Genomic DNA, 27,769 nt, shown 5'->3' on the forward strand with positions numbered 1-27,769 from the left:
CATTCTTTGAGAATTTAGAAGCAGGAATGTGGCTGGCTCCCCATCGGCCCTGTGTAGGGACCAAGCCTGCCAGGTCGTTGGCGCCCAGCAGGGCTCAGAAGTGGAGAGGACTGTGAAGGGCAGGGAGTGTTCTTGGCCTGCCTTTGTGCTTAGTGGAGACCTTCAGAAGTAAGAGCAGGTGCGCTTCAGACACCACCAAGCCATTACCAGGGAACCTGGGGTCAGGGGATCCCACCTGATGGAGCTGAGGGCGCCATGCTCAACATCTCCCGAGTTCACTGAAGCCTCAGCCAGGGAGCAAACAAGGAAGCTCAGGCTGCACAGCTAAATGCCTGGTGGCCCAGTGGGCGGAGCTCCTGGAACCCAGCACAGCCTTGGAGCAATCTGAAAGGAAGGGAGATGACGGGACACAAAGACACCTCATGCTGGTGCATGAAACTACCTCAAGATTCCCGTGGTGACCATGACATTTTGGGGCAGTCCCTCCTTAGGCTGCTTGGTCTCCCAGGAAGTGGCTCAATGTGACAGCCACAGGGCTGGGCTTCCAGCCCTTGAAGTTTTTGTGAGAAAGTACCAGGAAAGTGACAGGGCCAAGCTCAATCCCCACCCCCATACCCCCACTCTGTACTGGGGAGTGAATCCAGGGGTGCTCTATCACTGAGCTATACCCCCTAAATCTTTTTGAGACAGGGTCTTACTAAGTGGCCCAGGCTAACCTTGACCTTGGGATTATCCTGCCTGTTTCTCAAGATCACAGTCATGCAATGCAGTGCCCACCCCATCCCAATCTTTGATTTGGACCTGGAGTGTGTTCTTAGCCCCACGGCCACAGCTGCCACCCCCTCCCCCAAGTCAAGAGTCAGGGCTGGAGCTGCGGAGCCGTTAGGAAGCCAGCTGTGGTGCTGCCAGGATGGAGGCCTGCAGACATCAGGCCACAGCGACCCAGAGGCTCCTGGCAGAGCTGAGGGACCTGCCGAGGAGAGGGGCCCAGGCCCCAAGGCACATCCCGTGCCCACAGGAACCTTGCTTGACCTGCAGAAACAGGACTGCAGGCGGAGCCTGGCTTCCTCCGTCTGCAATGGCAGAGGTTTCACCGTTTCTCTCAAAGCCCTGACTGGTCACAGGGCTGACAGAGCACCCAGGCTTCGGGCAGCACCTTCTCTTCTCCTGGCTGTGCATTTCCTCCAGCTGCCCACAGGGCTCATCAGAAATGGCTCAGGTCGAGAGGCCCAGCACAGACCTTGAGCCTCCCAACAAAGGCCACTTTCACAGTTACTGTGCCCATTTTAAAACTTTCACTTACATCAAATTCACATTTTAGCCAGGTGTGGTGGCAAATGCTTGTAATACCAGCAATTAGAGAGGCTGAGGCAGGATTTGCAAATTTGAGGTCAACCTCAGCAATTTAGAACATTCAGCAACTTAGCAAAACCCAGTCCAAAAAAAGGGGGATATAGCTTGGCAGAGTACCCATGGGTTTAATCCCCAGTTAAAAAAAAAAAAAAATCCAAATTCGCATTTAAAAACACTTTAGATAGGTTACTTTCTTTCAGTACTGGAGACAGAACCTAGGTACTCTCTGCCACTGAGGTACTTTTTAAAAAATGTTTATTTTGAGACAAATTCTAAGTTGCCCAGGCTTGCCTTGAACTTGAGATCCTCCTGCCTCAGCTCACCAAGTGTCTAGAATTAGAGGCACGTACCACCATGCCCAGTCTAATTTTTTTCTTTTTTTTTTTTTTGGTACCAGGGATTGAACTTGGGGGCTCTTAGTCACTGAGTCACATGCCCAGTCCTATTTTGTATTTTATTTAGAGACAGTGCCTCACTGTTGCTAAGGCTGGATTTGAACTTGCGATCCTCCTGTCTTAGTCTCCTGAGCCATTGGGATTACAGATATGCGCCACTGCACCCGGCCTAATTTTGTTTTAACGAGAATTTGGGACTAGGGGTCTGACACCTCCCGGGGACCCAAGTGAAGGAGCCAGACTGACCATGTGAAGTTTGGCTGAAGACTCTCAGGCCCAGGGAAACTTAGTAACCAAAAATGCAAACAGATGAACCAGATGAGCTCACTGAGGTTTCAGCCCTCCTGGTTCCCAATACTAGGGGAGAAAGGGAATCTATTTATGGTAAATGATTCCGGATTAGTAAATTCTGATCAAGAGGCCAAAAGAGTTAAGAGTCTGTAAAAGGCTTCCATTCCAACCACCCCACACCATGACTGTATGAACCAGTTTTATTACTCCACTGCCCGGGTGCACCCTGGTCATGCTCTTGTCACACCTGCTTTTCAGACCAAGGCAAGGTACCAGCTCAGCAAATAGGAAAGCTGTTCTGCAAAACAGCAACTGCCAGCTAAAGGCATCACCACCACTGCAGAAGGAAGCAAGTCACCAGGGGAGCATGGGCAGCACAGGACAATGACTTCTGGGACCAGGAAACCCTCTCTGATAGGGCCAGACCATGCTACTGTCCTTGGGAGATGACACTCTTCCTCTCGGAGGGTGGGTTACTCCTTTAAACCCATCCATGTCACAGACAAAATGCTCCATTCTTCCAGCTTCTGGATTCAGCAATGAAACATCAAAAGTGCTCTGACCAAAGCCCCAGCATGAGCACGCCTTCGTCCTCCCTGGTAGAGCAGGGGAGGATGGAGACACATGGAAGACTGGCCAGCCCCACTGTTAAATAAAGTCCCGACTAGAACTCGGGAGCGAGGGGCAGGAGGCCCAGCTGCAGGCACACACAGTCACTGTTTTCTTGGAAGCAGCTCCTCCAGCTCCTTCGGTCCAGGCGGGCAGCCGGTGCCCCTCACTGCATGCCGAACCACTGCTCCTGGTCGGCCCACTGGGCCGCCTCACTGTCGCTGCCCTCTAGGTCCCCCTCTTCCCCACTTCCTTCCATGTCATCCACATCTTCCTCCTGAGTTGCATCTGTGGGACTCTCCTCCTTCTCCATCTTCTGCATCCCCTCTAGAGACTTCTGGTCATTGGGGTCCAAACTAGGGGACAACAAAACAAAGGAGAGGCCTGAATCTCTGCCTTCTTCCAGCAGAATGACTCGTCACCTAGCTGGCTGGGAGGTGAAATGAGCAGAACAACTGCCAGAACCTGGTGTCTCCCAACAACCCGGGGTCCCGAGGCTGGACTGAGGGCTTCCACCACCAGAAGTGAAAAAAGGGAAAATCTTTTCCTAATTTTTGGAATTCTCAAAAGATTTTGATTTTTTTTTTTCTCCACAAGTTTCTTAAATTTTTTCATACCTATCCCCCTAGCATTCTGCCAGAGGAGGCTACCAGACACAGCAATGAAAAAGTGGCAAACATTAACAGAAAATCTCAATGTAATTTCTTAAAAGTAGGGGTTTTTGAGCTGCAGGGTTACAGAGTTATTCTTCTGTGAGAACAACTGCTCTGTGCTCTTATGACACAGTGACATATCAGCATTTCAGTTGTCAAGTAAAAACACTGTGGCACGCCATGAATAGATGTCAAGCTCCTAGATTAGACCTCAGGACCAAGGCTACCTTTACCCAGGCATGTGCATATCGCAGCCAAGAATTTACATGTGCCAAACCCCCAAAGTCCAAAGCCTCTAGAACATTCATTTATTTGACTTCTAGGGAATGTTTCCTCTTGACTTTGTAACCATCACCAGCCTAGCCAATTCACCTCTAATCAAAGTCTGGCTTTTTTGTTGGTTTTTTTTTTTTTTTTTTTCATTTGCTTTTAAGCTTCCAAAAAGCAGCTAAAACAAATGTTGGAATCCCATTTCTATTTACATAAATGCAGGCTGATTTCTAACATCTCTTCTCTGAAACCTTCAATGCTCCTGCTCTCTGGCCTCCACCCAACCTTCTACAGACTGCTAGGAAAGCATGAGTGGTGATATCACCAGTGTGCACATGAGGAGAGCATCCAGAATTAATCCCAGTGGTCACTGGCCAGGCACACAAGTGCTGTTCAACTGTCCTCTGCATGAGGGAATGGATGTATGTGACCAGACTCAATTACAGACATTCCCTCACTGTGACCCTGCAGACACACAGACTCCCTCAAAGAAATCACATCAGTGACCACTATTTATTTATTATTTACTATGTGCCAGGCACAGTGCCAAGAGCTTTACCTGGAATAATCATTTAATCCTCATTTAATACCCAATAAGGTAGAGAAAAGGACATGTTAGTTAGTTGCCCAAGATGACAGTGGTGAAGAAGCATTCAAGTTCTTGACTACTAAAGCAGGTAGGAACATGGGAAAGTACTTACAATACTTTGATTGGAAAATGCAGAATATAAAATATATTCTAAGTATAAGTCTATAAAAATACGTATGTGTGTGGGCAAGGACAGGAAGATCTATATGAATGAACAGGATGCCACAGTGGTATGGGCTCTTTAATGTTGTTAATATACTTTAAGAAAAGTTTTTCACAAGGGTTGAATTCACAAATAACTCTTCTGCCATTATAATTATTATTCTGCTTTCCACTGTGGGCAATGTGTGTATCTTTCTAGAACTCCAGCTACACAGTTCCCTGCCTTTCCTCCCCTTTTCGTTACCTGCCCCGCCAGAGGCTGAGTGCCTACCTGAGTGCTATACTGTACTGGTCCATTGCTTCCTGATACTCATTGACAGCTACAAGGAAATCTCCTAGGATCCGATGCAGGACACAGTCACTCTGATTAGCCAGTGCATTCCTCAGCAAGGCAATTCCATCTTCATATTTCTGTTCTCTACCTGAAAAGAAAAAGAGCCTAGCTGTCTTCATCAAAATTTTGAAAACATACTTCCAGCTCAACTCTATACATGTAACCACAACCATCACAATCTGACAGTTTCTTTGTAGCCATCCTCAGAATAACAGTGTGACACAAAGTGAGAGCAAATGCAACTGAATTCCTATTTCATTAGGAAATTTGTGGCTTGGGTTCTGATTTTTCAAAGATACTCTTGATCTTAATCCAAATAAAACGCCAAGTTGCTTTTTATATTGATTTGCTAGACTGGCCCAAATCCAGGAGTCATCATAAATCAGGACAAAAGGCATACCCCCATTTCTCACCATGTGATGCCTTACTGCTATCTCAGGACTCTGCCAGCAAGAAAGCCAATGAACCCAAATCAACATTTTCATTAAAAAAAAAAAAAAAAAAAAAATTCTCATAAGAGAATCCAGATAGCTCAAAAACAATTCAAACTAAAACCAGCCCAAATTAGCTCAGGACAACTAAAATCAGATGAAAGCAAGCTGAACAGGTACTAACCAATTTAGACCATTCCAGCCAAATCAATCAAGTCTAAGCCAGGTACATTTGGTTGTGTGCTAAACCAATTCAAGCAGCCTCAGACCTGCTGCAAAAGGCACACACACCTATCTGGTCATCTGTAACCAGCTGGGAATGGAGAGTGCAACTAACACTTGGTTTTATAGAAGTGAATGTTGAGGGGCTGAATGTTGAGCCTCAGTGGTGGAGCACTTGCCTTGTATGTGTGAGGCACTGGGTTTGATCCTCAGCACCACATAAAAATAAAATAAAGGTATTGTGTCCACCTAAAGCTTAAAAAAAAAAAAAAAAAAGGAAATGAATGTTGAATGGGCAAAATAGAAGACATACTTACTAAGTAGTTCTGCTTTTTTCACCACAGCTTTAATGTAATCCGGCCTTTGGGTCAGGGCTTTATCTAACAAAGTTTTGGCTTTCTCCTGTGTCACTGGGTCTTCTAGACAAACGGTGGCTAAAAGGGTAAGGGTCTGTGCATTTGCGCCTAGAGTTTTGTAAACATTGTTAGCCATTACCATTGCTTCTCGAATACTGTTAGAGGTTAAGTAACATTCGATGAGACCTTAAAAAATAAAACACACAAAGAAGTTCAATCATATTACCTTAAAAAATAAAACACACAAAGAAGTTCAATCAAGCCAAGCTTCCATTCTGACAGTGTTCCAAATGGCAAACCTTCCAAGTTTTAGACAAAGGGCAGGCCGGCGGAAAACTGATGGTGAGATTAGACTGGAGGATGTGCTGATGGAATAGCTAAGGAGCGCTCTAACCAGAGCACTTGATAGATGTGGAAAAAGCCTACCCTGAAAATGCACCTTCAGTTAGTGAAAGAAACAAGCATGCATAAGGAAACTGCAGCGTGTGGGCAGAACATCTGAACACTGAAGAACAAATGTGACACTAATCATTACTCTGTTGTGTGGCCAGAAGATTAAAGTAGTGAGAGATAATGTTTCCAATGAAACTCAAGGTTCTACTGCCTTAAGCCATTACTCTCTGGCTGTGTTCAATCACCTGCAGACCTATATTTAAGAGAGAGGGTAAAAAATGAATGTCCTATTTTATCAATTAAAGAACCTACTGTCAAGCCACATGGGGAGAAAGGCAGACTCTGACTTGAAACACAGAAGTTATCTCCAAAGGCACTTGCTGAGGGCCTTCTCACATTAGGTGGAAAGCACTTAATCAGACAGACCCAATATACTAAGATTGGCAGCTCATTTCTCTTTTCACACCCACAGCGAGATGCCCTATGGAGCCACTTCAAGAAAACTCAACTCTTTGTGCCAAGAAGTTGAGAACAGGGGAAGAACTTTTTGGCACAAAGCACTCATCAAAAACAGAAAAACAGCTTAAACCCCAAACCCACACAATCACTGGCAGATTTTCTCTGAAAACTCCTCCACCCTAGCAGCATTTATAACATTCGTGCACACTCTTCCACACATTATGGTTACTTAACCAGAAATTACCTAACTCTAAAGGGCAACATGTTAGGTTCCAAATACAGCCGTTTGCAACTACTTATTGAGTATTGAAACTTCAGAAGGAAATGGAAAGAGCCAGGTCTAGTGGTCCATGCTTGTAAATCCCAACTACTCAGGAGGCTGAGGCTGAAGGATTCCAAGTTGGAGGCAGCTTGAGCTAACAAGACCCTATCTCAAGGGCTGGGGATATGGCTCAAGTGGTAGCGCACTCGCCTGGCATGCGTGCGGCCTGGGTTTGATCCTCAGCACCACATACAAACAAAGATGTTGTGTCTACCGATAATTAAAAAATAAATATTAAACTTCATTTCTCTCTCTAAAAAATAGAAAAGAAAAGAAAAAAAAAATCCCATCTCAAAAATAAAAATGGCTAGGAATGTAGCTCAGTGGTACAGCACTGGCCTAAAATGCCTGAGAGGCCCTTTATTCAATCCCAGCCCTGGGGGTGGGGTGGGGGGAAAGCACCTCACTAATCAAGGGCATGCACCAGCAAAGGGAGAAAGCTCCACTGGAGATGGCCAGAAGGCATAACCAGTTACCAAGATCCAAATCTCCAAAGAGTAGCCTGAGAAGCCTCACTGGTCCTCTGGGGAAATCTGATGCCCCCAGATGCTCTAACTATCTCCATCCAGGCACTGGGGTACTAGGATAATCCAAAGGCATTCCTGTACTTGGGCAAAACAGGGGTGCTGCAGAAAGGAGCTGGTGTGACCAATACAGCTTAGACGGAAGTTACAGTTTCAGGTTTAAGAATTTAATCTGGGGCTGGGGATGTGGCTCAAGCGGTAGCGCGCTCGCCTGGCATGCGTGCGGCCCGGGTTCGATCCTCAGCGCCACATACAAACAAAGATGTTGTCCGCCGAAAACTAAAAAATAAATATTAAAAAATTTTCTCTCTCTTAAAAAAAAAAAAAAAAAGAAATTAATCTGAAAACAGAGACTTGGTTTTCTGCAGTTTCTTTAAGAACAAAGGGGGCTGGGGATGTGGCTCAAGCGGTAGCGTGCTCGCCTGGCATGCGTGCGGCCCGGGTTTGATCCTTAGCACCACATACAAACAAAGATGTTGTGTCCGCCGAAAACTAAAATAAATAAATAAATATTTAAAAAAAAAAAAAAAAAAAAAAGAACAAAGGCAATTTCCATTCCCCCAACACATTTACAATAAGCATAGCTCTCTGGCTATATAAGCAGATTTGTTCTTTCCTCCAACTTTCAAATTTGAACTCATCTTCCTGTTAAGATCAAATCACTCCTAGACTCCTAGGTTTATTTTTAAATTCTTACAAAAATATGTTTTAGAGGAACTGCATCTTGTAAGATCTATTTTAACGTCTGTGACTGAGTCACCAAATGTTGCTGAGGCTGGCACAGTTTCTTTGAGCTCCTAGGGTCAGTTCATATGAACTTAAAACATTATATAACAAAAAAGCTGAACCCCAATCATGCCCACTCTGAAGGTCACAATGGACAACTAGTTCCCACAGCCAACATTGTCTCATGGATATGGTGTTACTCTATCAGTAACATCTGTGGTCCAAGATAAGGTAAGATGAGTATGAAAATAAAGACATAACTGAGCAATTTAGCATAGGGCCTGGCAGAGATTCTCATTAATGACTGGGCTACATCTGAAGGGGGGAAAAAAGGACAAAAATCTATTCCAAGTATCCCCTTACCAAAAACCAGAAAAAAAGAGAGATGGGGCTGGGTTTGTGGCTCAGAGCTATAGCGCTTGCCCAGCATGCGTGAGGCACTGAGTTCAATCCTCAGCACCACATAAAAACACTAAACAGGGGGCTGGGGTTATGGCTCAGTGGCAGAGCGCTTATCTAGCGTGTGCAAGGCCCTGGGTTCGATCCTCGGCACCACATAAAAATAAATAAATAAAACAAAGATATTGTGTCCAATTACAACTAAAAAATAAATATTAAAAACAACAACAACAAAACCCCAACACTAAACGGGTTGGGGTTATGGCTCAGTTGGTAGAATGCTTGTCTTGCATGCACAAAGCCCCAGCACCACAAACAAACAAACTAAACAGAATAAAGGCATTATATCCATCTAAAACTAAAAATATATTAAAATAAAAAGGTGGGGAGAACTCATTCTAGAAAATGCAGGGTGAAAAACCCAGTGACACCTCTAATTAATGTAAAATGCCTAATGCATAATTCCCAAATCTATCTGCACACTAATACCACCTGGGATCTTAAAAAAATACCAGCGGCTAATTCACAGCCCATGTTCTCATGGAGTGACCTGGCAGCTTGATTTTTAAAAGATTCCTCAGATGACTCTAATACTCTAATAGACTCTAAGAGTTTAGAACTGTGGGCCTGATGAAAACTTCCACCTGAGTGCAGCTGCCATGGCTTCGAATCCCCACTAGTCATGATGATCTTACCTTCGTAACAATCTAAGCGACAAGGTGAGAGCCGTATGGCCTCCCGAAAATGGATTATTGCTTCTTGGACTCTGCCCATGTTCCTAAGTGCTGCTCCTTTAAGTAGCAAAGCTTGCACACTGTTACTGTTCAGCTGAATGGCCTTGGCTCCCAAGTAGAGGGCTCGGGAGTAGCGTTTGCTATAGAAGCTATGACACCTGGAGGAAAAAAAAACACCAGAAATTACCTGAGAGGGACCATAAAGAAGTTTCATGCACAAATCAGAAGGAAGGCCCTATATATGATCCTCATTATAAACCACACTTATAGTTATAAGCTATGATGTTAGTGAAAACAAAAACAAAACAAAACAAAAATATATATATATATATATTTATATTTTTTATTTAATATTTAATTTCTTATTTATTTTTAAGGGGGAAAGCTTAACAAGGAAGGAAAAAAAACAGAAAAGAATCTGATGATCCGGATACCTGTTATGAGCTGAAAGACATTCAGAGAATCTGTAAAGCCAGGTAAATAACAATACAGGTTTTATTTATTTACTTTTTTTGTAGGGAGCAGTGCTGGGGATTGAACCCAGGGCCTCACACTTGCTAGAGAAGCGCTCTACCACTGAGCTACATTCCCAACCATGAGGTAAATAACAATGGAGGTCGTCCAGAGTAAAGCCCAGGGCTAAAACATGAGGCATTCACTGTGTCATTTAATGCTTACCCCTAGTAGTAGGGTAGGAAGTTATTAGCCCATTTTCCAACTGAGGGGGAAAAAAAAACCCAGAGAGGTCAATATGCATCTAAAATCATATGTCACGGACCAGAGATGAAACTCAGTGGTAGAGTACTTGCCTAGTACACCATAGACTTAGGTTCAATCCTTGTATCACAAAACAAAATCAAATGTCATGATTTGATTCAGGCCTGATTATCTCCCTTCCCCTCTCTTTTTTTGGTGATAACTGGGGATTAAATCCAGGAACTAGGCCACTGAGCTATACCCCAGCCCTTTTTATTTTTTGTTTTGTTCTTGGAATCCTCCTACCTCAACCTCTCGAGTCCCAGGATTACTAGGCATATGTCACTGGGCACAGCCTGATTATCTCTTAAACTAGTGCTTTCAATTCATATACCTACAATCTCTTTAAAGAATCTACTGAAAACCAGGCAGAAAAGGGAATGCACAAACATACCCAGAGACCACCCAGGGTTCTGCATGCTGATCAGAAATATTGAAAAGACGGCAGCCAAGGTTCTCCACATCCTCTAGCCGCCCTTCTCGTGCCAGGAGGTAGCCATATACATCCATCCCTAAAAAAGGAGGACAGGATGAGAAGAGGCCCTTTAATCTAATCAAAGAAGTAATTAAAAAGGAGTAGGATCTAACAAGCAGACCCACACTGAGGTTCCCGCTGCTCTAGGGTCTGAGCTTTTTCCATCATCATGGACTCCTCCACAACCACTTCCCTACAAAATGACTATTAAAAAGGAAAACTCATCCAAAATAAAAAAGGCAAAGAAGCAGAAGGATATATCTCACAATTTGAAAGCCTGTTATTTTCAGGAACTGTTTGCCCCTATTTCTGTGGTGTGATATACAGCTCTCCTAATGAATAACCAGAAAGGGCCCAAAAAAGGCATCAAATAAATGCTCCCTCCGAGCTCTACTATGCTGAAAAAGTCAGTCTCACAAAAAGTTGGCCTACTCCAGAAAAAGCTTGTAGTTCATTCTAGAATGTAGCTCATTAAAGATCCCCACCCCTCCTTACTCCTGTATCATTGTGCTCCCCTGATCCCACTTCGTTCTCACTAGCAGTCTATAAAAAGGGCCTAGACTTGCTGTCACCCATACCCATCTCTTGCCACCTTTCTTCTGTTATCCCTTCAGATTCCCATTAAAATTTCCTTTCAAGCCAAAATTATAGCAATACTTCCTCTGGCTCAAAGTCTTGAGTTTATGCTTCTGACTCTAAGCTGCCAACTACTGCCAGACTAATTTTTCTAAAGCCCATTTTCATCACAGGCATAGGCAGCTTAGAGAACAGGAATAAACACCAGGCAGGAGGGAGGCTTAGACAAACAAATTCATCCTTCTGTATCTGTTCCCTCATCTGCTTGCTTGTGAAAATTCCCCTCCCTCCTCTTATTAAGAGTTTGCCATACTGGCCAGGCACAGTGGCACACGCCTGAAATCAGCTGCTTGGGATGCTAAAAGAGAAGGATCACAAGTCCAAGAACAGCCTTAGCAACTTGGTGACAGTAAGACTGTCTTAAAAAAAAAAAAAGGTGGGAGAGGCAGGGATAGGGATGCAGCCTCACAGCCTCAGTGGTAAAATACTCCTGGAATCAATTCCCAAAACCAAAAAGAAAAAAAAAAAAAGTCTGTAAGGCTGCTTATTGTTACAAGGCATATTTTTCTAACGGTCTCTCTGGGGCCTTACAAACAGACGTCAGCCTATCTAGCTGATCATATTTCTCACTATTCCTGAGCACGAACTCACTGCCAGTCACCTGACAGCCAGTTTTTCAAAGGCCCGATGCCTCCTTCCTTCAGCTGCAATCTTCTTTCAGATCAATGGTTTTCCTATTGTCTGCTCCTAATCCTTTTCTTACTCTCTTTTAATTATGCTACAGAAACAGTACAACTAAATTCCCTAACATGATATTATGGTTCTTGGGATGCCATCCAAATCAGGCACATCATAAATTTATAATTCATAAGAAAGAGCTATGACTCTCTCCAAAAGGGAAAAAAAAAAAAAAAAAAAGCCAAGTAATGTCTGTGAGGAGACTGTACTTGAATTCAAGCAAAAATAACTGCTTAAAATGAATCACCAAAATGTTAAAAAGACGTGCCAGGAACTTAAAAAATAAATAAATAAAGAGTAAAAGACCAATGTAATAAGCCTCAAAAAAATTTTCCCTGAAAAACAGTACCTGTTCATGCCACATTTCTTGCCTATCTTCTGATCTGCCCCTCTATAGACACTCTCATCTTGCCCCAAGAATTACTCACCTTTTATCAGATAAGGATCCAGCATTTGTGCCTGTTCAAACTTGAGGACAGAGTTTTTATTGTCTCCAACTCTGAAGTACAGATCTGCCAAGCTTCCTAGTAGGTCCACATTATCTCGCAATAAGGACTTTTTCTCCAATGAACTTAAAAGATATTAAACAGTGAATCTTACAATTAGACCCTTAATTGCTTAATCAGAGGATCTGGCATAGAGACACTACTTTTTTTTCTGTATGCAAGAAAGCTTTCATAAGACTTTGAATATACACAATAAAGCAGACACTACTCACTACCTAGAAAGAAATTCCTTGTTGCAGTTTTTCAATGGACAACATACACTACATGGAGCTGAATGCAATGTCATTCACAAGTGACAGCTATTTATTACTCAACTGGATGGCTTTGCATAATACAAAAACTCCCATCTCTTGTTCTTGGACTATATCCAAATAGAAGGAAAAGCCCAGTCCTAAGGGGGCAATCTAGGTTAAATGCTGCAATAAACCATGCTTCCAGGGAGATCAAAAAGGTGTTCTTCTAGGTTTAAGCATGACACAAAATGGCAGTTTGCTCTTTACCTTTGCATATAGATCTGAACTCAGTCCAGCTGTACATTTTTATAGGTTTCCAACAGGGATTATTTTATTTCCAACTAACAAAGCCCAAGGATAACTGCTACAAACCAAGAAATAAGCACTTCATTTTTCTGTTTTACTAATTTAAACACATCAGACTTCCAGATGAGGAAAGGGCCTTATGAACAGGGAATTAATGCTGTGGTTCTTACCAGATGGTATTGATTGCTCTTGAGTTGTCACCAGTGTGCACAAAAGCATATGCTTTGATCCACACAGAGAGCCAGTCCAAGTTAGGCACAGTTTGGATCACATTCATAGTCATTGATGCCACCTCTGCACCTTTTACAGAAAGGGATAGCAAACCTAACCCAGCAGAAAACAGGAAAAAAGTGGTGAGGCAATGCCCTCTTCCACAGTGCAAGAAACAGTCTACAACTTCCCTACGCTACAAGCCCCCTTCCCTATCTAATAAAGACACAAGGGAGCCAGAGTTGTAGCTCAGTGGTAGAGCGCTTGCCTAGCATGAATGAGGCACTGGGTTCATTCCCTGGCATCACATAAAAATAAACAAATAAAATAAAGGTATTGTGTCCATCTAAAACTAAAAAAAAAAAAAATATATATATATATATATATATATATATATACTAGGGACTGGAGGTGTAACTCAGTGGTAGAGTGCTTGTCTAATAAAAGCAAAGTCCTGGATTAGAGCTCCAGCACTAAAAAACAAAACAAAACAAAAAACAACATAACAATAACAACAACAAAAAACACATATGACAGAAATACAATAACTTATTATTTTCGGTGCTGGGGCTCAAACCCAAGGCCTTGAGCATGCTAAACATGTGCTTTACAACTGAGCTACATCCCTAGCCCCAGAAGATTGCTTAATATTTCTTGACAGAAGCAGGGCATGGTGGCACACATCTGGGAGACTGAGGCAGAAGAATCGCAAGCTCAAGACCAGCCCCAGGAACTTAGTAAGACCCTATCTCAAAATAAATAAACAAATAATTTTTTTTCCTTGATTGAATATGCGATGATGTAGGGAATTTTTTAAAAACTCTATTCTGCCAGGCATGGTGACTTATACCTGATCCCACTAACTAGGGAGTCTGACCCAGGAGGATTACAAGTTATTATAAGCGGGCCAAACCTCAGTAAGATAGTGAGACCCTGTCTTAAAAAATTTTAAAAAAGGAGGGTTAGAGTTGTGGCTTAGTGACAGAGTGCTTGCCTAGTGAGGCACTGGGTTCCATTTTCAGCACTGCATATAAATAAATGAATAAAATAAAGGTTTATCAACATCTTTAAAAAAATTAAAAAAAAAAGGACAGAGGCTATATAGATCAGTGGTATAGTGTCACTAAGTTCAACCCCAGTATCATTAAAAACAAACAAAAAATATTCTAACATATCGGGAACCACTATCTTTGACAGTTGACACTCCAGGAAAACAGGCAGAAAATTAACTGTACCTAGAATGGCATCAAGAGCTAATGGGCACTGCCGCAGTACTTCCTTGTAGCTGGTGACTGAAGGGCGCTCCTGACCAGCCTTCCTGTACAGGTTTGCCAGCATCATGTTTATCTGTATAATCAAAAATAAAGAACAATAAGATAATATTGTATTGCAAAAAAAAAATATCTCACCATCAAAAAGTTCTGATTTTTATTACTAGCTACTACTCTACTTTTTACTGGAAAATCTACCCAGAGCTCTGTGCAAAGAAAGAAAGACCAATCCTGGGCTGGGTTGTAGCTCAATGCTAGAGCGCTTGCCTTGCACACGTGAGGCCCTGGGTTCGATCCTGAGCACCATGTAAAAATAAAGATGTTGTGTCCATCTACAACTAAAAAAAATTTTAAAAAAAGACCAACCCTATTCTTCAAGCAAAGAATAAATTACATTACTATCCTTGCTTTTTCTAAGTCCTGCCATTCCTAAAAGGAAAAAGTCACATTACCCTCTCATTTACCTAACTAAAACTTCCAGTAATATCTGGACCAAAGATGCTGCCTCTAGAAATGGAAATGACATTCATTTGGTAAATTCCAGAATTCTAGTTACCTTAATTCATTCTTGAACTATCCAAGAAGTGCTTACATTCAAATACTTTAAATTCAATTAATACTGAGACATAAGAAAGCAAAGAACTCTTGGCATAACTAGTTAAAAAGGATCAGATGAATTTTTCCCCAAAAGGAAATGACAGATACAGAGGTAAAATACTTGGCTTCTTTTTTGACAATTACACTAGTGACTAGAATCTGGCCTTTCTAACAAAGCTTTTACCCTTAAATACTGACTTGCCAAAATCATGTTACAAAAATTCAACTCAAACTGACCTATAGAAATTACCATGATCTAGTGAATAGCTACACTATTTAAATCCAGTGCAGACATCTGCATTTTAACACAATTTAAATAAGTAACTAAGTAAAGTTTTCTTATCGTAATCCTTCCTGAGAACACAACAAAGAAAATCTAAAAGTGACAAACAATGTGGAAATTACAGAAAAGGGATAAATGATCTTAATAGTACAAAGAAAAAACCCACTGTTTCAATTTAAACACAACACTGTGTTGGGCAGATCATTAACCTAAGGAAGCAGTTAATATGAAGACACAAGAAAAAAGTCAATCCCCCAATATCTTCAATTATCTGTGACTTGGCATGCCAGGTATTTACTCAAAAGAGTGCTCTGAAGAACATCTGTTTCAATTACAGACCTACAATGTATAAAACATCCCAGAATAGTATGAATCCACACTAATCCAAATGATGAAATAATAAAACACTCGAAATAAAATTATTTTTTATTTGGCTTCAGATATTTCATTTTAGGCTATTTTGAATATGCAAAGGAAGGTACTTAAAGGAAAACTCCAGTATTAGTGCCAATACTTCAAAATATTCTTTTGAAAGGTTAAATTTAAGATTCTTCCTTGACTGCTTGATATTAACAAACTGATGAGCCATTTGTCTCAACAAATATCAAAATTTCCTTTAAACTACTTAACTGTCACTCAAAAGAACAAGTTTTAAGTGCTACTGAGAGGAAAAGTCAATTTTTAAAACGGATCCTTATTTGGGAAAACGGTAAAGACACATTCCACCAGTTCTAAACCCAAGTAGTCATTATTTCCTAAAAATTGAGGAATTGTGTGTTGGTATGCTTACTCTTAAAAGTTGAAGATTTGCCAAGATAGAATAATCTAACACTGGAATTTTCCTTTAAGTGTGAGGGAATGTGTGGTGGTGTTTACCATACATTAACAGATGTTCATTTAGACGTATTTTGACTCACTTCCTTGTCCTTTACACAGACTGAGGAGCCAGTTAACTCCCTAACGGACAAGAAAGAAAAACTGTAAATATCATAGGTTTATTTTTGAGGTACATGTTTGCTTGCTCCTGGCTACAAGAGCTCTACTGTACTCCTAACAAATACAGACTCCTCTAGACCCTCTTAAAATAATGATTGCAAACATCAAGCATTGGATGCCATAAAATCAAATTTCTTTGCCTTTACTGGTTTCCAAAAATGTCCCCAAACACCAAGTCAATAAGAAGGAGATTACAATGCATTTCTGATAATGAATAGTGTCGTTCAAAGTTTATAATCAAAATAGCTTCTTCCAAAAGGCCTTGAGTACAGCAGCAGACGCTTCCTCATACATGCAAGAAATTAATTCTCAGATAGGAAAAAACTCATAGAATACTAGAATGAAATTTAATATATAGCATCCAAACCTATTAAGAGACAAACTGGTCCATAATACACTTCTAAGTATTTGGATTTCTTTTTTTTTTTTTTTGTATTGAATTGAACCCAGGGATACTTTACCACTGAGCGACATCCCCAGCCCTCTTTGAGACAGGATCTCACTAAGTTGCCAAGGATCTTCCTAAGTTGCTGAGGCCGATCTAGAACTTGTGATCCTCCTGCCTTATACTCCAGAGTCACCAGGATTACACGCAGACAACATTACACCCAGCTACTTCCAAGTTGTTGAGGGTTTTTGTTTTTTTAAATTTTTAGTTGTAGATGGACACAATACTTTATTTTTATGTGGTGCTGAAGATCAAACCCAGCACCTCACACATGCCAGGCAAGCGCTCTGCCACTGAGCCACAACCCCATCTATTTATTTATTTTTTTATAGTCCTGAGGATTAAACCCAGTGCTTCATACTTGCTAAGTGAACACTCTACCACTGAGCCACAACCCCAGCCCCATGAGGAAATATCTTAATTTTAAAACAGATTGGGGATGCAGATCAGTGGTATGGTGTTTGCCTATTATGTGTGAGGCCCTAGAGTATGATCCCTAATACGTAAAACTAAATAAATAAAATTCATAAAAATAGAGCTGGGAATGGAGTTCAGTGGTAGAACACAAGCTTAGCATGCTCGAGGCCCTGGGTTTAAACCCCAGCAACAAAAAACAACAAATAAACAAAACACCTCCAGAAATAACCAATTCAAAATAGTAAATAATCTTTAATGTCAGGAGAAACTTATACATGTTCTCATCAAGTTGGGTTGTCTGGAAAATGCAGCAACACTTAAGATGTACTAATTTAACTACACCAGGTTTCTACTGTTTAGATTCCTGGTCTTCAGGTGCAGGAGGATGTGCAGACTTTTCTTTTCTTTTTTTTCTTTTTTTTTTTTGGTGGTGGTGATACTGGAGATTGAACCCAGGGGAGTTCTTACCACTGAGTTACAACTCCAGGCTTTCAGTCCTTTTTATTTTTAATTTTGAGACAGGGTCTTCGTAAGTTGCTGAAGCTGGCCTCAAACTTGCCACCCTTCTGCCTCAGCTTCCAAAGCAGCTGGGACTATAGGCCTAGGCCACTGTGCCTAGCTGTACACAGAATACTTATTAAATTCCTCATTGTTAAACACAAATTGCACAAAAAATTTTTTCAATTAAGTAAGGACAGGTGATAACCTGGGATATTAAATTCTAGCCAGATATGGTGGCACATGCCCATAATTTCAGAGACTTAGGAGGCTTAGGCAAGAGGATCACAAGTTCTAAGCCCATCTCAGCAACTCAGTGAGATCTTTTCTCAAAATAAAAAATAACAACAGTTGAGAATATAGCTCAGTGGCAAAGTGCTCCTGGGTTCAATCCCCAGTACCAAACAAAAAAATTCTGACATGAATTAAATACTCAGAGCAAGGATTCACACTATTCTTCTAAAGGGGGCTTCAAAAAATTTGATAAAGACACCCAATGTTCTCTACATAACAGTAATTTTTTAAAATATTTATTTTTTAATTGTAGTTGGATACATTAACTTTATTTTATTTATTTATTTTTATGTGGTACTGAGGATAGAACCCAGGGCCTTGCACATGCTAGGTGAGTGCTCTACCGTTGAGCTACAACCCCAGCCCAACAGAACAGTATTTTTAGTTAAGCCAGGTGTGGTGGTGCACACCTGTAATGCCAGTGGCTCAGGAGGCTGAGGCAGAAGATCGAAAGTTTAATCTCAGCAAAAGCGAGGTGCTGAGTAACTCAGTGAGACCCTGTCTCTAAATAAAATACAAAACAGGGCTGGGAATGTGGCTCAGTGGTCAAGTGTCCCTGAGTTCAATTCTTGGTTACCCATCCCCCACCCCCAAAAATGTATTTTTAAGGTTGGCATTGTAGCTCAGTGGTGGAATGCTTGTTTCATATTCATGAAGCCCTGGGTTCAATCCTCAGCACCAAATAAAGATGTATCCATCTACAATTAAAAAAAAAAAAAAACAATTTAAAAAATATATTTTTAGGGCTGGAGATGTAGCTAAATGGTAGAGCACTTGTCTTATATGCACAAAGCATGGGTTTATGGCAGGTGTGATGGCACATGCCTGTAATCCCAGCAACTTGGGAGGCTAAGGCAGGAGGACTGCAAGTTCAACACAAGCAACTTAGCAAGATGCTGTCTCAAATAAAAAATAAAAAGGGTTGGGGATGTGGCTAAGTGCCCCTGGGTTCAATCCCTAGTACCAAAAAAAAAAAAAAAAAGGTATTTTTATATACATGAACTCAATTCACAATTCAGTTGTCACAAAAATTAAAACAGATTTTTATTATCCTATTTTATAAATAAGGTTTAAAAAAAAAAAAAGACCAGAGATTGTTAATTTGCCCAACCTTAAATTGTATGTAAGTCACATGTGCCCTAGATGCAAAAAAGACACCAGATCTCTGACTTCAGCTAAAGGTACACTCTTCACTATAACATGCTGCCAAATCAAACACAAACATATATTTCACACTTATGTACAATTTGAAAATGAAAGAATAAAATCATTCCCACTATCAAATGGATACATCTATGGAATACAAAAAATGAAGTTCTAAAAAAAGTGGTTTTGCCACCTGGAAGCATTTTGCAAATCATTCTTCCCCACAGAAACAAATACCAAAGAATATATACTCATAACATTGTCCAGCTGTTATTACTCATCAGCTGAATTTTCAGGTCTCTTAAGAAGGTCATTCACCTCTAAATCTCTACTTCATTAACAGCAGAAGAAAGTGAGACAGTCATGAATACAATGTTCAGATGGCCTTCCTAAAGAACAGAGAAAACATGGAAGAGAAGGGAGGGCTGCAGAGGAAGAATCACGTAACAATCTGCTAATTGAACTTACTTTGGGAGTTCTTTGTCTTGAAGGGATCCCATCAAGTATAGCAATGGCATCTTTGTCTTGTTTTAGCATTGTATAACATTCAGCCATTTTATATTTCACTTCAATTTCAGATGGAAGACACTAGGAGACAATGAAAAAACAATTCTTGAAAATATGGTCTCAAGCCAGGTGCAGCAACACACACTTATAATTGCAGCAACTTGGAAGGCTGAGGGAGGAGGATCACAAGTTTCAGGAAAGCCTCAGCAAATTAGCAAGACCCTGTATCAAAATTAAAAAAAAAAAAAAAGGCAAAAGGTCTGGGGATGTAGCTCAGTGGTAAAGCATCCCCGGATTCAATCCCCAAGGACAAAAAAAGAAAAAAAGTTAGTGATTGCCAAGGGGCTGGGGAGAAGGGTAAGAATGTGAGAATGTAGAATGAATGCCAAAAGGCATGAGCTTTCTTTCTATAGTGATGAAAATGTCTGGAGTTAGATAGTACTTGTGATTATACTAAAACTCACTGAATTGTATACGTTAAAAAGGATGAAATAACAGCATGTGAGTTATATCTTAATTTTTAAAAACTTCCATGAAGATTCAATGTATTAAGTTATATGAAAAGTAAAAGTTTAGCAAAGCCTGTGATCCCAGGCAGAAAAGATAACAAGTTTGAGAATAGCCTGGGCAACTGAGTATGAAAACAAAGGGGAAGGGAGAGGAGGGGTGAGAATGAATGGAGGCCTAGGAGAGGTGGCTCAGTGGCAGAGTGCTTGCTTAGCATACATGAGGTACTGTATTCAATCACCAGTACCAACAAAAAACAGCAACAAGCCAGGCATGGTGGTTCATGTCTGTAATCTCAGCAACTCAGGAGGCTGAGGTAAGAGTACTGCAAGTTCAAGATGCGAGGCCCTAAGCAATTCAGCAAGACCCTGTCTCAAAAAATAAATAAAATAAAATAAAATAAAAAGGGCTGGGGATGTTGCTCAGTGGTAAAGTGCCCCTGCAATCTCCAGTATACACACACACAAAAGAGGTTTAGCATCATACTTGGCAAATGGAATACTCTACATATTAACTATTTTTATGAATGATTCTATCTGGGTAATACACATGACTTCCATTTAGTGTCAAAAAATAAAAAGAAAATCCTGCAATCAGCTCATCATTAATAATAGAAAGCAAAGATTTTACATAAAGATAAATAAAACCAGATGAAGGGGCTGGGGTTGTGGCTCAGTGGTAGAGCACTTGCCTAGCACATGGGATGCCCTGGGTTCGATCCTCAGCACTACATAAAAACAAACAAAATAAAGGTATGTGTACAACGAAAAAATTAATATTTCAAAAAAAAAAGATGAAGCTGAACAGGTTAAAAAAATTAATTTTTCTTTCTAATGTGAAAAAATTTAAAGCAGAAAAACTGTGACTGATAATTTCACTTATAGTTCACCTAACATTTTATGTATACTAAGAAATTTAAAAACAGATTCAAACTAAAAAGCAAAATGTCAAAAGAAAAAAAAAAGAACTGTGTCACATTAGATTGGGTAGAGAGAAGTGATGGGAGGAGAGGGGAGGGGAGGGGAAGGGGGGAAAGGAAGGACAGCAGAATAGACATTATTACTGCTGTATGTATATACATGACTGCATGACCAATGTGATTCTGCAACCTGTACACTCAGAAAAATGAGAAATTATACCCCATCTGATTCAAATGTATGATATGTCAAGATCATTGTACTGTCATGTATAACTAATTAAAACAATAAAACAAAAAAATGAAAAAAAAACATAATAAAGTTAGGCATAATTTCACCTTTTAAAAAAAAGCAAAATGTTTTCTTTCCCTAGTTTTCCACTTAAATTTATTTCCTTCATACACGAAATATTTTCAAGCTCATTATCCACATATATTTGAAAACATATATCAGGATGTATTTATGTATCTCTAAATTCTCACCTTCAAATAAAAATAGTATTGACATATTGCTTCAAACCTTATTTTACTAGTACATAGTCATTTTCAAATCAGCACATATACTTTAACCTCATTTGTCTTTTTTCAATAATTCATCACATTACTTCATGAAATCTGAACCTGCTTATAAGCACTTTTGTTTCCAGTTTCTTCTTATAAACAATACTGCATCCCTGAAAACCTTTTGTGAATTTGTTATTAGGATTAATTCCTAGCAATGGAATAATATGGTCAAATGGTGAAGACACTGCAATTTTATTGCTTAAATTTATTTAACTATCAAGCAACCAAAACTGCCAGAAATTTTTAAATTCTTCCCCATAAATTTCACTGTGTTCTCACACAGGCCTAACAACTGAATGACATTTTACAAGCTGCATTTTCATTAAAATCACAAAGCACCTTACATTTTAAGCTCTGTTTCTATAAAAAGGAAGAATGATGCATAACTTTGTTTATGCGGTTTACATTTTAGATACATCCACAAGAATTTTGCTCTTGTCCTTTAATGCTTGGTTGGGTAGGTTCCTACATCTAAGTAGTTTTTCATCTTTGTCTTGCTGTTCAGTTTCCTTTTGAATTACTTTTTATTTTATCATCTTCTTTATCTAGTCAGTCATCTTCTGAATTACCTGTCTTGGGGCTGACAGTGTATCTCAGTGGCAGACAATATGCTCAGCATACATGAGGTGTCAGGTTCAATTCCCAGCACAGCCCCCTTCCCCAACCCTGGAAAAACAAAGAAAAAACTCACAACTTTATCTAAAATTACCTGACTTTGTGGAGTAGAAGCAGAATTTCCAGTTGAAGGTCTCACTTTTGAAGTTTTACTTAGGGCTTTCTTTTGCTGTAAAGCCATAGCATACTTACTTACAGCATTCCGATATTCCTTATCATGAAAGAGAGAATCCGAATGATACACCAAAAGCTGATACTTCTGAGATGGGGAGAATAACTCACTAGAAAACAAAGAAAGTACACCCCCTACGTGGGTTATTTTGAAATATTAGAAAGAACACCTTAGTGTTCATATAAGTCTAGCACAAAGCTTTGAATAATGGCAGTTTAAAAAATGTTAATACACCTTAAGGGCCTGTCCCTAAACTGAGAGGCATGGGAAATAAACCCTATGTTACTATAACCAACATATCTAGGATACTGCCTTAAATTGCTGGGGGGGTTTTTTGTTTTGTTTTTTTGGGTGTTTTGTTTTGTTTTGTTTTTGAGAGAGAGAGAGAATTTTTTTTAATATTTATTTTTCAGCTTCCGGTGGACACAACATCTTTGTTTGTATGTGGTGCTGAGGATCGAACCTGGGCCACAAGCATGCCAGGCGAGCGTGCTACGGCTTGAGCCACATCCCCAGCCCTAAATTGCTGTTTTAATGTAACTAAAATTGTTCTTTATTTAATATAAATGCAATGATATCTATAAAAACCGAATACAGATATACAGAAAAAAAGTATCTTTTCCTCCCCTTTTTTGCTCCAAACCCTTTTAACAGTCTGATATATATTCATCCACAAGCTCCTAACATCAAGTTTTAAGGATAATACTAACAAAGGAGAGCAATCACAATGACAACTATACTAACAAAAAAGGGCTGAAGACCTGGAAAAGAGAAACTTCACCCCTTCTTCCTAGGAAGGGGATGAATAAAGAGAATTGGACCTCAAAACTCTTGAAATACTGAAGAAAATATCAGTCTGAGAATAGAATGAAACAGCCAATGGGACAGAACGAGGACTGACTACGTTTGATAGTCTTTTTATTTTTAATATTTATTTTTTTAAGGTGGACACAATATCTTTGTTTTTATGTGGTGCTGAGAATCGAACCCAGTGCCTCACGCATGTTAGGCGAACATGTTACCACTTGAGCCACATCCCCAGCCCCAAAGTCTTTTTAATTTTACATGCAAAAGTAAACTTTTAAGACTTTGGATGTAGCTCACTGGTAAAGCATTTGCCTAGCATGTATGAGGTTCTAGGTTTGATCCCTAACACCACAAAACAAATAAATTAAAAAGGAAGAGTAAACTTTACTTGCACTAGAAGCATCCTTTTTTTTTTCCTCTCTCTCTCTTTTTGCACGATACTGGGGATTGAATCCAGAGACATTCTACCACTGACGTACACCCCAGTCCTTTTTACTTTTTGACCCAGGGTCTAAGTTGCCCAGGTTGGCCCCAAACTTTGAATCTTCTTGCCTCAGCCTCCTGAGCTTCTGGGATTACTGGCATGAGCCACCATGCCTGCTCAACAGAAGCATTCTTATCCCCTTAAGTCTCAGGAATTTTAAGACAATTAAAGGAACTGGTATGTTTCAAAACTATTTCTTTAACCTTCAATATGTTCACAAGCATTATAACTGTCTGGCTACCATTCTCTTGCTTTTTATAGTGCTGAGGATCAAATGAACCCAGGACCTCTTTATGTCAGGCAAGCAGTAGCTGCACCCCTAACCCCAACCTCCTTTTTTTGGGAGGGTGGGGAGTGGATATTGAACCCCAGAGCACTTAACCACTGAGCCACATTCCCAGCGTCCCCTTTTTAAATATTTTTTAGTTGTCAATTAATCTTTTATTTATTTATTTTTATGCGGTGCTGAGGATTGAACCCAGGGACTCATGCATGCTGGCAAGTGCTTTACCACTGAGCCACAACCCCAGCCCCCTTAGCCCTTTTTTGTATTTTATTTAAACAGTGTCTCACTGAGTTGCTCAGGGCCTTGCTAAGTTGCTGAGGCTGGCTTTGAACTCACGATTCTCCTGACTCCTTCCACTCCTCCTTCTCAAGATAAATTTACACTTTTGTGTGTGTATGTGTGTGTGGTGCTGGGAATTGAACCCAGGGCCTTGTGCATGCAAAGCAAGCACTCTACAATTAAGCTATATCCTCAGCCCAAATTTACACACTTTTGACAGATAAAAACCATAACTGCTTAAAATGAAAGGACAGAGTCAAAGAACTTTGTATACAGTTAATATGCCAACAAACCAAGGTATATCAAGAACAGGTACAAGGGGATGGGGCTGTGGCTCAGTGGTGGAACGCTTGCCTAGCCATGTGTGAGGCACTGGGTTTGATCCTCAGCACCACATAAAAAATAAATAAAATAAAGGTATTATATCAAAATTACAACTGAAAAATGTTTTTTAAAAAAGAACAGGTATTGGGCTAGGGATGTGGCTCAAGAGGTAGCGCGCTCACTTGGCATGCGGGCGGCCCGGGTTCAATCCTCAGCACCACATACAAACAAAGATGTTGTGTCCACAAAAAATTAAAAAAATAAACATTAAAAAATTCTCTCTCTCTCTCTCACACACTCTCTCTCTTTAAAAAAAAAAAAAAAGAACAGGTATCATAGATTAGTGACTGCCAGGGTAAAACAGATGGGGGAATGACTGCTAAGAGATTTTTTTTGGAGATGATGAAATGTTCTGGAATTAGTGGTACAACACTATGAATACCCTAAAACCCATAGAACTGTTTTTTGTTTGTTTGTTTTAGTATTTTGTTTTTCAGTTGCAGTTGGATACAATACTTTTCATTTTTATGTGGTGCAGAGGATCGAACCCAGCACCCCACATGTGCTAGGCAAGCACTTTACCGCTGAGCCACAACCTCAGTCCCCAGAACTGTTCTCTTTAAAATGATTAATTCTATGATATGTGGATTATATCTTTGAAAAAAAAGGGGGAGGTACTGGAGATGTAGTTCGCTGGTAGAGTGATTGCCTAGCATGCACAAGGCCTGGAGATTCCCAACAATGCCCCTGCCCCACCCCCCACCACCACCGAAAAAGGATAACAGGCTAAACACTGGATATAAAGTTATAAGGAAAATTCAAGGAGGACTGGAGTTGTAGCTCAGGAGAGTGTTTGCCTAGCATGTGTGAGGCAGTGGGTTCAATCCTCAGCATCACATTAAAATAAAGGTTCTGTGCCCATCTACTATATATACTTATTTATATATGAAAGAAAATTCGAAGAGTAAAAGGGATAGTTCAGATGACTTAAGAGCTTTTCCAACACCCAGATTCAATGTATTCAATGAGCAGTAACTATTTTTTTGTATTCAGTGATAAATAATCATTTGATAAATATTACTACATCCACAGGAAGCATTCAGATACTTACATAACATACTTGCCTATTACACACTTACACACACACACACACAATCTCTGGAATGATACATGGAAAACCTAATAGTTGTTGCCTCTGGAGAAGAAAAATGGTGGCAGGAAGGTTCAAGACTCAGAGATTGATCTGCACACAAATTCTCTACTGATTAATTTTTTTTCAGTGTATGTATTGCCTATTCAACGAATTTCAAAATATAATAATGATAAAAGATCAGAACTTAAACATTTGCTGAAACTAAGAACTGCCAATCTAACCTAATGTGAAAAAGCTCAGGCTAACTAAACTTAATCTAGCCAAATCACCAAACTGCTTCAAACTATCCTGTCACATCATCAATAACCAAGAGTAATGTAAAGTGTATTAATCCCCAGAAGTGAAAACTTGATGCTCTGAGAAATCACTCAGAATCAAGTAAAAGTCTCCAGAATAAACACAAAAGGCAGACAGAGGCCAGTGTTCCTCACTGTCAACACTAAGTAGATGGCCGTAAAGGATGATTTTAACCACTGAGGCCCAAAGCGCACTAGTGGAAGTGAAATAGGGCGCAGCCACTGCACTGCAGGCACTTCACAGCCCTTTCCTCTCTGACCTGGACCACCTTCTAGAGCAGGCCAAACACAAAAGGGTGCAGAGTCGATTTCATTATAATGCTATAAGGAGGCAGCAGACTGTGGGGGTCAGAATGGAGACTTCTGTACCTACTAGATGTGTGAACTTGATCAAAGTACTTCACTTCCCTATCTCCATATGCATGTCCTTAGCACATCAGCACAGAGCTATGGCATGGGCGCTGTGCTTCTTCAAAATAGGGCAACTGTACTTTTGGGGTCAGAGTGGCTAAGAGGGTATCTGAGCTGAAACCTAAACGAGGAGGCAGCCCTGAGGTGAGGATTCCAAACAGCAAGTACAAGAGCCCGACTTGAGAGCCTGCTTATGCGGTCCAGCACCAGAACACAGAGCCCAGGAAGCCAGGGCACTGGGGAAGAGATGGGATGGGGAAGGCAGGTGGGGCGGAAGCTCAAGGATGAACCCTGTGCTTCACCTAAGACTTAATACACGGCAGCGAAAAAGGAAGGGAACGCGGCTCTCACAGCTCCCAAGTCCTTAAAATTAGGCGCCACTCCCCTGCCCCATCAACGAAACCTCCCGTTTATAGGGGGTTCCAAGGTTAAAAGAGCGGGCCCTGCGGGGGAAAATACCCATCTCAGATGTAGGACAAGGACATAAAAACCAGGGCACTGGGTCAGAGCGGCAGCGAGCGAAAACCCGTTCTTGGGAAGGAGCCGGGAGGGGAGGATTCAGCCCAGCGATGCGACAATCGCTTTATCCTGCAACGGAAGCCTCAGGAAACCCTTCGCTCCCAACTTGTGGGAAAGCGCCGCCAGAGTGGACCTCGGCCTCCGCCTTCCATTCTCCGGAGCCAGCGCTCGCCACATCCTCGGCGGAAGCGCACCGCGGCGCCGGCCCCCGGGACACTACTCGCGTTCCCGCGTCGGCTGTCAGCGGAGGCCGCGGCTGACCGATGATCCCGCCAGAATACCGCCTCGGCCCCGGCTCCCTAACCGCCGCCGCTCTCCTCAGCCCAGGCCGCTCCCCGCCTCAACTCACGGGTTGTTATTACTCATTGTAAGTAGCAAGCTGCTGAGAAGCCGCACGTTGGAGTGTAGCCCCGCGGCCGCCATGTCCCGCACATGGTCTATCACATTCATTCTGCCCGGCAAAACCGCAGGCAGTTGCGGCTGTAGCGGCGCGAAAAGCCGGCAGACAATTTTTCCTTTCCGAAGACTCCAAAATGGCGGCGCCGCCGGGGTCCATCGGGTCCACACGCGGCACCGCCCCCAAGGAAATAGGTAACTGCGGAGGTGCCTGAGTAAAAAGCAGCTCAGCGGCTCGCTACACCCGGGAGCTGGGGGGTAGGAGGGTTCGTTGTTTTTACGCAAAATTACATCATCGTCCTAAACTGCAAACTTTGCGGTGGGCGTACAATGGGACGAAAGGCACCTCAGTAAGGATATTGAAGTGAGTCTGGGGGAGTCTGTGTATCTCCGAAATTTAAAATATATTGGCATTTATCATAATAAAAGCAAATGGAGTGCGGGAAAACTTTGGAATAGGCGCCAAGGGCGGACCTAACTGCTTTTGCAGTCGCGCGTGCGCACCAGCCGATGCGCCACACCCCCTCCGCCCGCCACACCCCCGAGACTTTTGTGTGTCTG

The 27,769-nt window shown here is 41.2% G+C and overlaps 1 protein-coding gene across 4 annotated transcripts; it reads right to left on the reverse strand.

Moving 5' to 3' along the window:
- Positions 1-2,221: 2,221 nt before the first annotated feature.
- Positions 2,222-27,357, reverse strand: Anapc7 (anaphase promoting complex subunit 7). 4 transcript variants are annotated; one of them, XM_046446157.1, is made up of 11 exons: positions 27,162-27,357; positions 22,176-22,362; positions 19,441-19,560; positions 14,258-14,369; positions 12,983-13,136; positions 12,196-12,338; positions 10,373-10,490; positions 9,184-9,380; positions 5,627-5,851; positions 4,594-4,744; positions 2,222-3,004 (listed from the first exon to the last, which is right to left on the reverse strand). In XM_046446157.1, the coding sequence occupies exons 1-11, from the start codon at positions 27,260-27,262 to the stop codon at positions 2,815-2,817; spliced, it is 1,698 nt and encodes a 565-aa protein (XP_046302113.1). In that variant the 5' UTR covers positions 27,263-27,357; the 3' UTR covers positions 2,222-2,814. The 4 variants fall into 4 exon arrangements, with proteins under 4 accessions (XP_046302113.1, XP_046302114.1, XP_046302115.1 ...); XM_046446158.2 differs by having other exon boundaries at positions 22,176-22,387; positions 27,162-27,242; XM_046446159.2 differs by lacking the exon at positions 27,162-27,357 and adding an exon at positions 16,091-16,130 and having other exon boundaries at positions 22,176-22,314.
- Positions 27,358-27,769: the final 412 nt, after the last annotated feature.

Source organism: Marmota monax, unplaced genomic scaffold (genome assembly GCF_021218885.2).
Source record: "Marmota monax isolate L192 unplaced genomic scaffold, Marmota_monax_Labrador192_F-V1.1 WCK01_AAM20220418_F8-fsc00092, whole genome shotgun sequence".
In the NCBI taxonomy this organism is placed as follows: Eukaryota; Metazoa; Chordata; class Mammalia; order Rodentia; family Sciuridae; genus Marmota; species Marmota monax.